Below are 14,376 nucleotides of genomic sequence, written 5' to 3'. Positions count from 1 at the left end.
CTTGTTGTCTCACTGTGCCTTATGTGAAGTTGCTGACAGAAATGGACTGAAGATATTTCAGATGGGAGCCACAAAAAAAAAACCAACACCTTAAGAACAACAAGAAATATTAGCTAGACATTTTTAATACCGATAGAGATGCTTTGTTATGGTTGCCAATTACATTTAAAAGGACCAATCTTTATACTTAATGATTATTGAACATTAAAGCGGAAAATACAATTGATGAATGAAGTAGAAATTGTGTTTGCACTACAGAACTGAAAATAGTACTTCAGAGTGCCTCTATCAATAGTCTTTGTTTCAAAAATAACATCTGATATCACATGGTTTCAGTATTAGTGTGTATATATTTCTATGTTTTATTAAGCGGTTTTCAAACTGGGGGTTTGTGGGAAATCTGAGAGAAAAAATTAGCTGAATTACAAAAAAAGGTATACATCTAACATCAATTCTGGAAAGAAAAAAACAGGATAATTAATCTGCATATATGACTAAATATTACAGATATTTAACAATGTTTAATAAAGTTTTAATTTTAATACAGTGACAATATAAAAGCCAACTATACTGCCATTCAAAAGTTTGGGGTCTGTAAGATTTTCTTTAAATATTTTTGAAAGAAGTCTCTTATGTTCACCAAGGCTATACAATTATTTGATCAACAGTGCAGTAAAATAGTAATACGGTGAAATAGTATTTTCACATAGTATTTCAAGAAAATATCTTGTTTTTTATATATTTTAAAAAGTAATTTATTCCTGAATTATCAGCAGCTAATCCAATCTTCAGTGTCACATGAACCGTCAGAAATCATTCTAATATGCTGATTTGGTGTCCAAGAAACATGTCTTCTTAAATATAACTTGCATATATTTTATGGAAAATGGGACAGAACCTATTTTCCAAAGTCCTTTCATTGCACAGCTGATGGAAATAATGGAAGCTTTCCAGCATCTCTATACATTTTATGATCTCACTGCTCTCTATTACAGTGTGTTGCCATCGGACCCATTAAGAAATGATCAGCAACAATATTGATACACTTTCCCTTTTTGACAGTTGAAGAAAGTGTTTTGGTGTTGTCTTTTGTGAGTATGGACATGGGTCAGAGAGGTTAGAAATGTGTATTCGTACAGTGCACTCTGGCATGGGTGGTCTGGGCTGTCTCTCCTCTGGGTTTTTATGAGAAGAGTGATGTGCCCTGCAGATGTTTCCACACATGCCACATTTACACAGTCATTATAAAGTCATTCCTCATCTCTTTATGACACGAGAATGTTGCTCTCCATGTTGAAAGCCTGCGCAGTCAAGAAAAAAAAAATCAAAGAGAGTAAAATATAGCCCTTTGCGGATTTCAGAATACGTTTTACAATCTCTGTGAAATTCTTTAGTCTGATCGCTCACTCATGCTCTCTCTTGATCTCTCTGTTTTTCCAAAGAGCTCCATCCAAATCTGAACCACCTGATAATAACCCACCACCTCACTGCAGCCATTCAGGCCTCAGACCGTTTTATTTAGTGTTTTCTTAAAAAGAGCGATCCATACGTCTCTGAGCAGTCTGGTTCAGTTGGACGATAAATAAAGATGGCTTTGGGGTGCCGTTCATTGACTATGAAACATGCACATGGTTTGCATTTTCCAGCACGCAGGAGGACAGTAAATTCTGAAAGAGGAAAAACCACTAATTTACATCCTCACTTCCACCATGCCATTGACTCATATAAATTACCTCATTATGGCAGCTGCATTGCTGTGTTGCCGTCCCGAGTACGTCCCAAATGAGACCGCCAGGCTCAGAAGATGATTTACTCAATACTATAATGGCTCTGGTGATTGAGCTGAAGTGGGGATGGAGGCTGATTCTACTCTACGGGATTTATCAAAGCATAAGACGGGCTGACGGTACCTTGATGTATGACCTCATGGAGAAGAGATTGGCGAGCATAGTGGACAGGCCCTGTGCCAGGCAACTCTGGGCTATGAAGCCAGCCTTCAACTCGGCCAAGCAGATCGCATCATCACCCTCCTTCCAGTTCCAGCTGGGAATGTTTAGCAGATGGGCCTGAGGACACATGGGACGAGAAAAGGGGAAGTTAACAATGTCCCCAGCTGAGATGTCTAACAAGTGTAGTAATGAAAAACACCAGAAAAAAATTTAAATCAATATATTTCTTACAGTTTAGAGAGAAGTTGTAGTTTTCTGTACTAACTTGTAGCAAATAAACATGAATTTATTATATATTATATTAAGGTTTGAAACACAGTACAAAACACTGTCAAAACACAACGTGTTACAACAGCCCCTGGTCTCCCCAGCCTTGTTAGATTATATAAATCTGTCAAACTGATAACGCAAATCTCATAACAGTAGCACGTCACTATCATATCTCATTGCTAAAACAGCAGGTTCTCTGACAGTCCTCTAAAACAGTTGTCTACAGTTGACATTCAATTGCTCTCGAGTGAACTGTCCCATGAACAGAAAACATCCATCAAGTCATTAACAGCCATCTCCTGTTCCAGCGCTCCCTGATGAATACAAAGCTGTGTTCATGTTGGTTTAATAGGGCATAAGCACTAAACATACTCTGTATTTGATTCCCTTGAACTTATAAATGTACCTTTGTCATGGAAAGCAGAATCTGAGGGCCTGTTCTCATATGGCACATTTATTTGACACAAGTCACATTTCTGATCACTTTTATAGCCTCTTTGTAACATTGTATGTACTGTAATCTTTCTGCTAAGGTCTTCAACATTTTATTGTTGATTTGACTTGACAGCAACAAAACAAAAAAATACACTTCCTACCTTATTGTGGTATTGCAACATTTGAGTGATTATTCTGATCTTTGGATGGTAGTTCTTGATAGATATTACTCTGTAAAAAAAGGAGAGAAGTCAACATGAAACAGCATTTTTGCAGCAAGGGAAATAAACATTTCTGCCTTAAATAGAATATTCAGGGGGAAAAGAATATGCAGGACAGAACTTAATTTTATTCATCAGAGATTTGAGAAAGTATTTTGATTGGTGCGCAAATATATATCTAGGGTATATATATATAATCAACCAAATGCTGTTCTTTGAACCTTCTAATTATCAAAGAATCTTGAAAAAAATGTACTGGTGCTTCCAAAAAAATATCAATCATATATATACACACACGTTTTTATACTTTGAATCAATTTGAAACATTCTTGCTAAATAAAAGTATTATTTCTCTAAAAAAAAAAACTCCTTTTGAACAGTAGTATATGAACAGCACTTTCGAGAAATATCATCAACATGACTTACACTCACATGAGAAAACTCTAGACATTAATCTTCTAGTAAAATCTGTTTTATTCTGCATGGAGCAGGTCACTCCCACATGTAAACAAAAACGTATTGAGTGCACCTTTAACCTCCAGGACTGTCCCAGTATTCACCATCGTAAGTCACTTTGGATTAAAAGCAAGCATCTGCTGAATGAATAAAAAACCAATTCATCTTTCATTTCCATAGAGAAGCCTGTGATATGTGGCAGAACAGTGTGACTTTACTGTGAAATCTAGTCTGGATTTCTCTCCAGTCTCATAAGAGAGGTGCAGAATTTATTTCCATATTAAGCTGCTCTATAACACATAGTTCAAAAGAGCATTCCAAGACATGCCTAATTTAATATTTCATTTTCCAAACAGGCCAGACTGTGTGCAATTCTGTGTGTTGCATGGCTAAAGAACATCTTCAGCATGAAAAGAGGAAGTGAAATATGTTTGCCCTCCCTTCACACACTCTTTCAGAGCAATATTAGTTGACTCCATCCCAAAGGAAATTCCTCCTGGCTCTTTTCATCAGTGTATAACGTGCGAATCTGACCTGAGACGCCGACTATCCCATTCACACCTTTCTTTAACAGCACAGGAGGGTGAAAGACATCAGCTTTCAATACATCTGTTTTACAGGAGGATGTCTCTAGTGAGTGTGATGCTGCTGCACAAAACAAGATGTGTTGAAATGTGTCTAGAGTTGATAGCCAACTGTAACCCTTCACCGAACTGACCTCATGATATTAGAGGCATCTTCAGCATCAGGGTCTCCACAGTATTTGTTTGCAAGAATCAAGCAGGCATCAGCTGACTCGATCTGTACAAGATGGAAAAGAAAAGGTGAGACGGCAGTGTTCAGAACAGCATCAAAAATGGACATTAACAACCTCCTGCATTAATCTCTACAACATCCCTACGATTCTGTGTCTGTAATAAACAAATTAATTAGATAATGTATCAGTGTTTGACACCATTATTAAACCAAAATGGGAGAAATGCTATGTTTTTATGACGTTACCTTCACTCTTGCTAGATCATGTGGGTTAAGGACAGATCCTTGATAGAATTCCACCTGAGTGAAGTGACGTTTGAACAAGGCTTCCAGCTCAAGATTAGGGGAAATACTAGAGTATGGCAAAAAGAGAAAGTATGTTATTAACCAAGTGATGTAAAGCTCTGCAATTTTGAGAATGTTTTCAATTCAAAGCAACAATGGTACATGTGTGCGTCAAACTAAATAATGTAAAAAAAAGATTTAGTTACTGGCTGATCTCCTTTTTATATAAAAACAGGCAACTATATGTGATTTATTTGTTGTTTTAGTAACACACAGTCATTATATTCTTTACAGCGGGCAAAGGCTCCATCAATCTCATAAAATGTATTCCAAAGGGAATTGTACTTACTTATGAAGAAAAACTATTTCTACATTGACATCATCCCTGTCCTTGTGTAGGAAGTCTTTAAGGAAGTTGGAAACACTTTCGAGCGTGATATGACCACAGACCACAATATGCCTGTAAGGGGGAAAATTCAGCTGAAGAGTGCAACATAAAATAAAACAAAACTCTGGCATATCCTAAAAAAAAAAGCAAAAAGTCCAGAATAATAACCAAAAATGTCTTGAAACCATTAAATGTTGTGGCTTTCAAACATTTGCTGTCTGTTATAGTCATAATAGCACATGTTGCTTTACCTCATATTTATAAACATGGTTTAAACACTAAATTAAGTGCTTTGAATTTTTCAGGGCAAACAAAATTTAATCGTACTTTTTAATGTTGGATTGTCAAATGTCCTTAATAAGCTATGTCTCTGTAGCCAAACCACCCTTGTGCTAAGACGCATGTTGACATGTACATCAGTACTAACTGACATGTATCGGAACCCCTGTCAAAAGCGGTTAAATTGTTTTTGGATCTGTGGCTGCCTTGAACTCTAACCGTGACTTCTCCGGACAGGCACCGAATGAAAAACTTGTGATACATCAGATGGAACAAACAAACAGACTCAAATGGATTGTTCCAGAGGTCACGGTCTTCTGGGGCTCATTTATTCTGCCTCTATAGTAAGATCTAGTTTCATACTCTAGAGCTGTTCCAAAACCTAGTAGTGAGTTGCCTTGACATCTACTGGCTATATAGGCAGCGCTCAAATAGCACGTCTGTGCAGTATTAGCTAAAGTTAAAGATACTAAGCAATAATCACACAAACAAGAGTGCTGTTATTCATACTGTACATTACATCAGTACAATAAACAAACTACTTCATATTGAGTAACTTACATTTTAGACACAACATTGTCAGTTGTCTATTTTTGTTCCATCAATGAAAATAAAATCTTAACAGGATCATCTGTTTCATCTCAGAGTAATATACAATAATGATGTTTAATTCCTGAACGTATCAGTATTTGGTTCAAATTGGTCGAGAAATTGATTCAGTGACTCGCTCATAAACACTCTCACTTGTTTCATCTATGTATGTAGATGTACTGTATCAGTAGAGTAAATAATTCAGTGACTCACTCATGAAGACACTAAGTGTGTCCGAAATCGTATACTGTCTGAGTAGGTACTACATTTGAATTTACTTTGAGACAGTTATAAAAAAGTATGTTCTATATAGTATGAATATGGGTAGTATAAACACAATTTAGATGTATTACACCCGCCATGTTGTTACTGTCACGTGACCTACCAGTGCAGAATCTCGGCAGAAATAGTAAGTCATCCGGGTACTTTTCGCCTACTGTTTTTTCGAATACTATGTATTCGGACATGCTATTCTTTTGCCGTATTGTTTTTCGCATACTAAAGTAGTACTCGATTTCGGGCGCAGTGACTCACGTGTTTAATTTCAATGATTAAGTGACTCACTTATAAAAAGACACTTGATTCATTTTTGAATTAATCTGAGTATGAATGAATCAGTTTAATCCAATGATTCACTCATAAAGACTGTCACATATTTCAGTGCTGAATAAGTGTGTTTCATCAAATAGATTCAGTAAATGACTCCAAGTAAGTAACTTGTCGCCACCAACTGGCACAGCGATGTAACTTGCAAAAAGAGTCACTGAGAAATCCCTCAACTGAAGGTTGTTTTCAAGCCTTTAAACTATATACCATACTACACACTAATGCACTTTAAATTACACACCAAAGTTGTTCTCAAGAGTTTTACATGTGCAATGATCTGACTCATATAAAAGATTACGGCCCATCATTACTATCCCAACAACTTAATGGCCACTTCTATTACTGTTGCAGAACAATAACCATGTTTTATTTGTCAAGCAGAGCTTCTATGCAACAGGAGGTTAAAGAGTTGAGCTGTAGCCATGGGGTTTTGCGGATCACTTCACTTCCCATGCTGGATGACTCCAATACTGCTGTGGTCAAAGTCTCAAGAGCTTTAACCGTGCATGGTAATCAATCTAAATCTGTCCAAACTAACTCTCTCCCTTCAGCAGACTCAATGTGTACAAAGAACAGGGGCTGCTGACCTTAATTGTAACTGGGTGTATGTGCCTGTGCTCTCTCAGGTGCTGGAGAGATGTGCTTATTTGTGCCGAGATCCAGGGCAAACATTAAGCGGATCTCTGTTTGCCGGAGGGACCCGATGAGGCTTTATGAGTGCAGTGTCTGGATGCTATCACACATAATGATCTTCACAGATCTGGCCTCTTGTATTTAATGAGTGGTAGTAATTGCATGCTTGACTGTCCTGGGATGAGAAGACTCTGTTGAGTTGATGGCTTGGTCTAAAGCCAACAGTGTCTGGCAAAGGGGTGGCTTGATGAGAGACATATTATTCATGCTTTCCTATTTCCAAAAATGCCCATTTGTGAGCTTTAGCTAAATCGGAGGGTTTTATATGACAATGCTCTCACTCTTTTTACTCTAGAACAGCAGAGTCTCTGGCACTCTGGCAGGGATACAAATACACTCTGTCTCGGCTTATGTCAGACATCTTGTCTCCATGTTTGGATGAGCCATCAGTGGTGCGTGACTGTGCTACTGATTGTGTTTCACCACTGTGGGGGAGTTTTTTGTTTGTTTGTTTTTTTTCCTTTATATTTATGGTACTGCCAATGAAAGCAATACAAGAAATAAAACCATGCAAAAGACTATTAGGTAAGACTAATGTCATTATGGGCTGTATTGGTGTTGAAATGATCAGATATAATTCTGACAGAATAATTTTTATTTTATTTTTTGTTTGTTTGTTAAAGAAGACAGCAATAAACAGAGGTAAATATTTAACTAGTCATGTGATCTTAATGTGAGCCTCAATGAGGCCCATTGTAAAATAAAGCAGCTTTTATTAGGCTACTGATATGACTAGTCTTCATGTGAGTGTACATAAAAATTCTTAATTCATAAATGACTGAGTGCACCTTTAAAGACTTACAATAGCACTTGTAAGTCTAGCATTTGTCTTGGCATTTGTTGTACAATTTTAAACTTATTTATGACTGTATAGCCACAATATTGTTCACAAATAGGTGAAATAATTAGTTTAAAAATACATTAAAGTTTTTTTTAAATCACTGATTAAAAGTAATATGAATAATAAACACCAGAGCATTTTAACAAGAAAAGAAAACTGAACATTTAAAAAAAAAAGAAAAAAAAAGTAGTAAATACTACTGGAAGAACTTCATATCTACACACTTAAGATGTCGTCAACTTAAAATACACACACTAAAAACACTACACTGTGAACAACACACAGTGAAGAGAACACTTGGGTTACAACACAATGTTACGCACGATAAGGTGAAATAAAATGTAAAAATAATATGCACAAACAGAGCAATCAAATGCAGAAGGGCAGTTCCCAGCATGCACTGTGAAACATGCCAAATAAAAATGAACAAAAAAAATATATAGCAACAAAAATATGGAAATCGTAACCAAAATTTGAAGAAATTAAAAACAACAAGCTCGAACATCAGCCTCAGCAGCGAAACCATTGATACTGCTCTAATCCTTAAACTGATCAATCATTTCAGAGCCGCACGAAAAGCCGGTTTCCACGCTCGACTTTTATAAATCAACAACATTTTAGGAACAGATAGCTGTGAGGAGAACGTCACCTGATGAAAGGGGTGAATGCCTGCACTTCTCTTCAAACCAAGAGAGAACAGAGCTTGAGATGGACATGTGTAGTCCATATGGAGCCAGGGCTCCATCATCATTATGACTTGATGCAGGAGAACAATAATGAATTTAATTTGGCAACTCTTCAGCCAGTAACACCTCTTTAAACTACTGTAATTATTCAAAAACACTTCATTATGTCATTGTTTTACTGCAATTTCCCAGCATATGCTGTAAGGCTTGGTATTGCTCAGTGATAACCAGATATCTAACACTAGGAGGACCAAATGTAAAAGGTTAAGAATCGACCATTGACGCCTGTGTTTCTTGATTGGTTAATTGTTACACATCACAAGAGTGGATCAGTTTTAATCTCTCTAATGAGGTTTGTTTCAGAGTGTTTGCTTTGACTACCTGCTTTTTCATTATTAAACTGGAAAAATGAATGTACCAATAAATACTAATCAATGCAACATCCCAAGTGTCTAAGAACTGAAAAGAGGTTTAAGCAGCATTTATGGACAGTCAATGTGGTTTGTAATGGGCACATTTTTTGCATATTAATTCTAAGTTAAACTATATTTCTGGGACCCAGCAACTCATGTTTTCTTCAGTAGAGGACAACTGGTTTCCCAATTTCCCAAAATGGTTTCCTGAGTGTAAAGATACATTCTAGGCTTTACAGTGATACCAAATGTTTAGGGGTGTGGCCATTACAATTCAAAAAAACTTGTATGGCATATTAAGGAGCATTAGGACTGTTATTTCGGAGTGTCTATTTACACCAAGTACAAATAGCCTGCCTTGTTGGCAGAGGCTATTTACACAAATTAGACTAACTTTATAATATTATAATAATATATACATTACACTGAAGTGCAAATATTATCTGCCACTATCTGCACTATGTATAAATAGCATCTAACTACTATTCACACTTAGTGCAAATAGCAGCTGCTATAATTTGTTATCATCAATCATAATTGGACACAGTTGGGAACACCCATTTTTGTCCATGTTTATAAAAATTGTGTAATAAATAATCAGAAAGTGAACGTTATATAAACAAATAATTCTGTAACATTTTATAACATATTTGAGAACTTAAATGGATAGTTCACCCAAAATGTAAATTCTGTCATCATTTCCTCACCCTCATGTCGTTCCAAACCCATATTAGTGTTGTTCTAATATTATTTATATATTCTATTATTCATATATTCTATTTCAGCTTTAGTTTCAGAACATGTTATTTAAACTTGTTATCAGTTGACAAGGCAACATTTCTAATTCCATCTAATATTTTTATTTGATTTTAGCTTTATTTTAATTAATGAAAATAATTTAAGTAATAGTTTTAGTTAACAATGACAACACACAAGACTTTTTGTGACACAAAAAGGGAAATTTGAAAGTCACTAAAATCTAAAAATGACATTTTTAAAAAAATGTTTCTCTTCTTTTTGTGCTCCAGAGAAGGAAGACAGATTTGGAATGACGTGAGTTATGACAATTTACATTTTAGGGTGACTATCCATTTAAATGCAAAGTCTGGATCTTGCATGTTTAGTTGAAGTTGACAAAGTTGTCAAAGTGCTGGAAAACACTAATTTATATTAAACGCCTATTAAATTCAGATTCTGCTCATTCATATTTACACTCGATCATTCAAAGACAATTAAATATATTTCAATTTAATTATGCTTTGATTTATTTTCCTCAGCATACTTTCTTTCTTTTTTTGTCATGTTTTTCATGCAGCATATTTTTTTTCTTCTTCTGCTGGGTCCCAGGAGGTTATACATAAATACAAGTTTCTGTTAAATCTCAGCCTTATAACTAGCAGCAGAATGTTCAATGCAGTAAGCTGTCCAACATCACAGACTATACATCAAATTGTCAGCTATGCATGGATAGTTCCCCTACACACCTAAGCAGAAGTCAGGAAGCCAGATGACTGAACCTCCATTGATCTCACTCGTTTTAATGCGTTGTGAGAGCCATATCAGTAATGGCATTTCTACATGCCATTTCACCCTCTTTTCAACTCTTACTCCATGCATGCTCCTGCCAACACAGACCTGGTCTGACTGCTGCGGGGCAAGCGGTGCCGGCTCCACATACTTGGTGTGGCTTCGATTCTGGAGAGAAGCTCAGAGGAGGCGCATGAGCTCAGAGTTCACTCAGGGTTTATGTCAGTTTCATCTGCGCTCTAATAGAAACCACAGAGACCCCGGCCTGATCCAACAGAACGCTGCTCTATATTACAGTTATAGATCCAGATCTGATGGCTAAACATCACCAGAACACGCTGCTGACATAAACAGCCATCACAAACCTGGCTGTGGCATGGATTCAATAGCAGAGATTACACTTCAAACTACTGCAAGGCTCGATACGCCATGACCGTAGTTTCAAGGCTCAAGACAAAAAGAAAGAAAAAAAAATGATTAAAGAGCTATTGATTTCTAAACGGAAACATTAAAGCCAAATTACTTTTGTAGTTGACAAATTACAAAATCACTCAAAGATAGTTGTTCACTTTAGTTCAGTGAGTGCACAACGTCTTTAGCTTTTAACAAAAGACATGTGCTGTGTTAAAGGGACTATAGTATATGGACTATGATTATGATTTTTTTTTTATACACTACTGTTAAAAAGTTTTGGGGCGGTAAGATTTTTTTTAAATATGTTTTTGAAAAAAAGTCCCTTATGCTCAACCAAGGCTACATTTATTTGATAAAAAAAACCTGTAATATTGTGATATAAATTATTTTATATTACAATTTAAAATAACTTTTTTTCTATTTCATACATTTTAAAATGTAATTTATTCCTGTGAGGGCCAAGCTGAATTTTCAGCATCATTACTCCAGGCTTCAGTGCCACATGATATTTCAGAAATTATTCTAATATGCTGATCTGGTGATCAAGAAACATTTCTTATTATTACCAATGTTTTTTTCAGGATTCTTTGATGAACAAAAAGTTGTTTTTGTTGTTGTTTTTTAACAGCATTTATTTGAAATATGTAGAAATGTTAACAATATAAATGTCTTTACTGTCACTTGCATGCTTCAATTTAACCCCAAACTTTTGAACAGTAGTGTACATATAACTTGATGCTGTAGTTATTTGTCCATCACAAACCACATTGATCATAAATACTGTTTAAGAATATTTCTGTTAAAAAAAAAAAAAAAGAAAAAAAAATTCACACCAACTAGTTTTTACTCCCAAAGTTTTGTCACTTCACTATGATAAACAACCAATCATACTGTGATAATGGTTCAGACATAAACAAAAAACTACTTACAGTTCAGTTATTAACATTATCTGGTGATCTGGAAAATTTTTTTGCATATGGATTCACTAATTTTTGCACACTAGATAATTATTATAATTTTATTTGTCATATTTGTGACCATTTTAGTCAAACTGGAACCCAGTTATTAAGCTAACAGATGGATCTACATATTAAATAATTATGCAGAAAAGCTAAATGGAATAAAAAAGACCTGGTTTCCAGGTTATTCCAACAAATATGATAAGAATACTTTTATTATTATTAATAATAATAATAATAATAATAATAACTATTTAAAAAAAAACCCATCATCTTTATTTCAAGCTAAACTCTACACTTAACATTAGTATAATAAGCATTTATATAGCATTTATGCAGCTTCCAAAGCTTATTCATAAACACCTACTCATGGACCTTTTTTTGTTTGTTTTTTTACTTGCTTGAGGCTCTTGTTTTTTTGCGAGTTTATGCAGAATTAGACTCTAAACGTATGTATTTTGCACCAGCCTGAGCTTGTCGGAAATGTGCTGACAGTTGAAATAAATATCTCGACACATTTATTTCGAGGTGTCGTGATGTGTCCGTTCATGAGCACTCAGTCCCATGCATATTTAAACAATAAGGCAAAGCCTGGTGCCTGTCTCTCTGCTCGGTCAGAGAGCTGGAGCCTACTGTAATTGCAACCAGATGCATGCATAGCCAGAGAGAAAGAAAGCGAGAGAAAGAGAGAGGCTCAGCTCTTTTGACAAGGCCTTCTCTCAACACCAGACTGCGAATCCAAACGTGGGGCCGAGGCCAAACATAACATTTCATCAATCTTGTTTCACTGACAGCGAAACGGCATCAAACAAAGGGGCTCCTAATGACTTTCTCCCGGCTTAGTATTTGCCCTCAAATACAGATGATGAAAGCCGGACGTGACCGTGGGCCTGTTTCACGCTGCGTAATGGGTTGGGAAATAGTGCGCACGCTAGAAAGAGAGAGAGAGGGCTCTGGAACTTAAGACGCGAGCGTTTGGGAGAATCGCTGTGCTGATGACAGGGCCGTGTTTGAGCCAGAAAACGAGTGGGGGGTGGGGGGGTTAAAATATCCACATTCACATTCAGGGGTCATCTTTGAAAAGGAAAAGAAAAAACGGAACATGATAAAAGTACCAAGCGGGGCAAAAAAGCAAGCCAATTGCAATGGAGCAGCTCTAGTGCGAGAGCTGAGGCATCCAAGCATTCAGGGTGTGCGCTGACTGAAGATCAGGGCCAGAGTCATGTCACACGGAGATGAGGTTATGAGCCAGCAGTGACGCACAGCCAGAGAGGCTTTTCTCACTGCAGCATGCACAACCAAACAAACAAACAAACAAACAAAAAAGCCAACAGACATCCATTCACAGAGAGCATGCGAGAGATGGATCAAGCATGACGAGTAGAACTCAAAGAACAGAAAATTGAATCAAACACAAGACAATGATGACACTAAGTAAACAGCGTCTTGTATCTGAGCATCATAAAACTAGTTCTATGAGCTAATGATTTCATTTTCTATCATTTACTGTGCTCATTTATATTACAAATACGAAACAGACACCCATTCTACAGCAGCACATAACGAATGGAAAACCAACAGCAGTCACTGTAATGAAATTAAAATGCAGCAGATGTGTTACGAAAAAGAAGCCACGGACACAGAGCAAAGGGCATGGACATGTGGCTTCGATGGCCAAGGTCTCCAGTCACAGTGTGACTTTCATTTGTCCTATAATTTTTTGTCTGCACTAACCCCCCCTCTCTATCTGAGAAGGGGGAGTTTGAGTCACACAACCACACCTGGTTCTGGATTTTGACTTACTTTCTGCCTCGTGTCGAGTTATAACTCCCTCCGTATTTCTTCCGATTAAGGATGAGAGCAGCAATTTCTGGCACGTAGCGAGCAAACATGGCCTACATGCATGGAACAGAAAAAGAAAAGGGCATGCAAAGAGGGGTTCTGCTGTGACCGAGGCCACAGAGGCACCTTGAATACTTACTTTCTGCCATTAACCGCACTATAGGAACCACCATATTTCTTGCGGTTTCCTATTAACTCTATGATTTCAGGGACGTAGCTGGCAAACATGGCCTAAGGAGAAGATGGGAGACAGAAGCAGAGGCTAAAAAAGAGTGCGGAGAGACCCGTCTGAGTCTGGATTTTTACCCCCAACCTCTGATGTGCAGAAATTGATACGGACGCGTGTTTTGTCGGGGGAAAAAATGGTGTAGCTTGGTAAAATGTTCATAATTTTTCTTTACGTTTTTTTGTTTGTTTGTTTAACGTCCATTGTGCTTCTGAAAAGATCTGAAAGGATCTTTTTAATTGAGGGGGAAACAGAATAATGGACAAAAAGCCAACTTTGGAGACACTCCACTTTTTTTCTTTTCTTTTTTTATTGGTGCTGCCCATCTGTTTTCTCTGACAGCACAAAAAAAAAAAAAAAAAATCTCGCGAAAACGAAGAGAAAGAAGAAAAAAACCTACATGCCATGTTTTGTCCAACAAACACTATTGCAGTGGCAAGTGTATTTGAATAGTCCAGCCTGATCGCCCACAGCTGCAAAGCACATTAAGACTCATTAGTGTGCTTTAAATGAGCTGGATGCGCTTTGCAAGATTGCAG

The 14,376-nt window shown here is 36.7% G+C and overlaps 1 protein-coding gene across 16 annotated transcripts in view; it reads right to left on the bottom strand.

Moving 5' to 3' along the window:
• The window catches only part of kcnma1a (potassium large conductance calcium-activated channel, subfamily M, alpha member 1a), a gene marked incomplete at its 3' end in the record, with an annotated part of 181,367 nt that overhangs the window by 47,725 nt on the left and 119,266 nt on the right, over positions 1 to 14,376 (bottom strand). For 13 of the 16 annotated variants that reach the window (XM_084392364.1, XM_084392362.1, XM_084392367.1 and 10 more), the window contains exons 10-15: positions 13,751 to 13,842; positions 4,722 to 4,832; positions 4,334 to 4,439; positions 4,050 to 4,132; positions 2,816 to 2,885; positions 1,911 to 2,066 (exon numbers count right to left, since the gene is read on the bottom strand). In XM_084392364.1, the coding sequence (XP_084248490.1) occupies positions 1,911 to 2,066; positions 2,816 to 2,885; positions 4,050 to 4,132; positions 4,334 to 4,439; positions 4,722 to 4,832; positions 13,751 to 13,842 (618 nt within the window). Of the gene's footprint in view, positions 1 to 1,910; positions 2,067 to 2,815; positions 2,886 to 4,049; positions 4,133 to 4,333; positions 4,440 to 4,721; positions 4,833 to 13,572; positions 13,665 to 13,750; positions 13,843 to 14,376 lie in introns of all 16 variants that reach the window. The other 3 variants (XM_084392359.1, XM_084392356.1, XM_084392368.1) reach the window with 1 other exon arrangement.

Source organism: Rutilus rutilus (assembly GCF_951802725.1).
Source record: "Rutilus rutilus genome assembly, chromosome: 20".
Classification (NCBI taxonomy): Eukaryota; Metazoa; Chordata; class Actinopteri; order Cypriniformes; family Leuciscidae; genus Rutilus; species Rutilus rutilus.
Note: the sequence above shows the minus strand (reverse complement) of the source record. Positions and strands in the feature narration are given on the sequence as shown.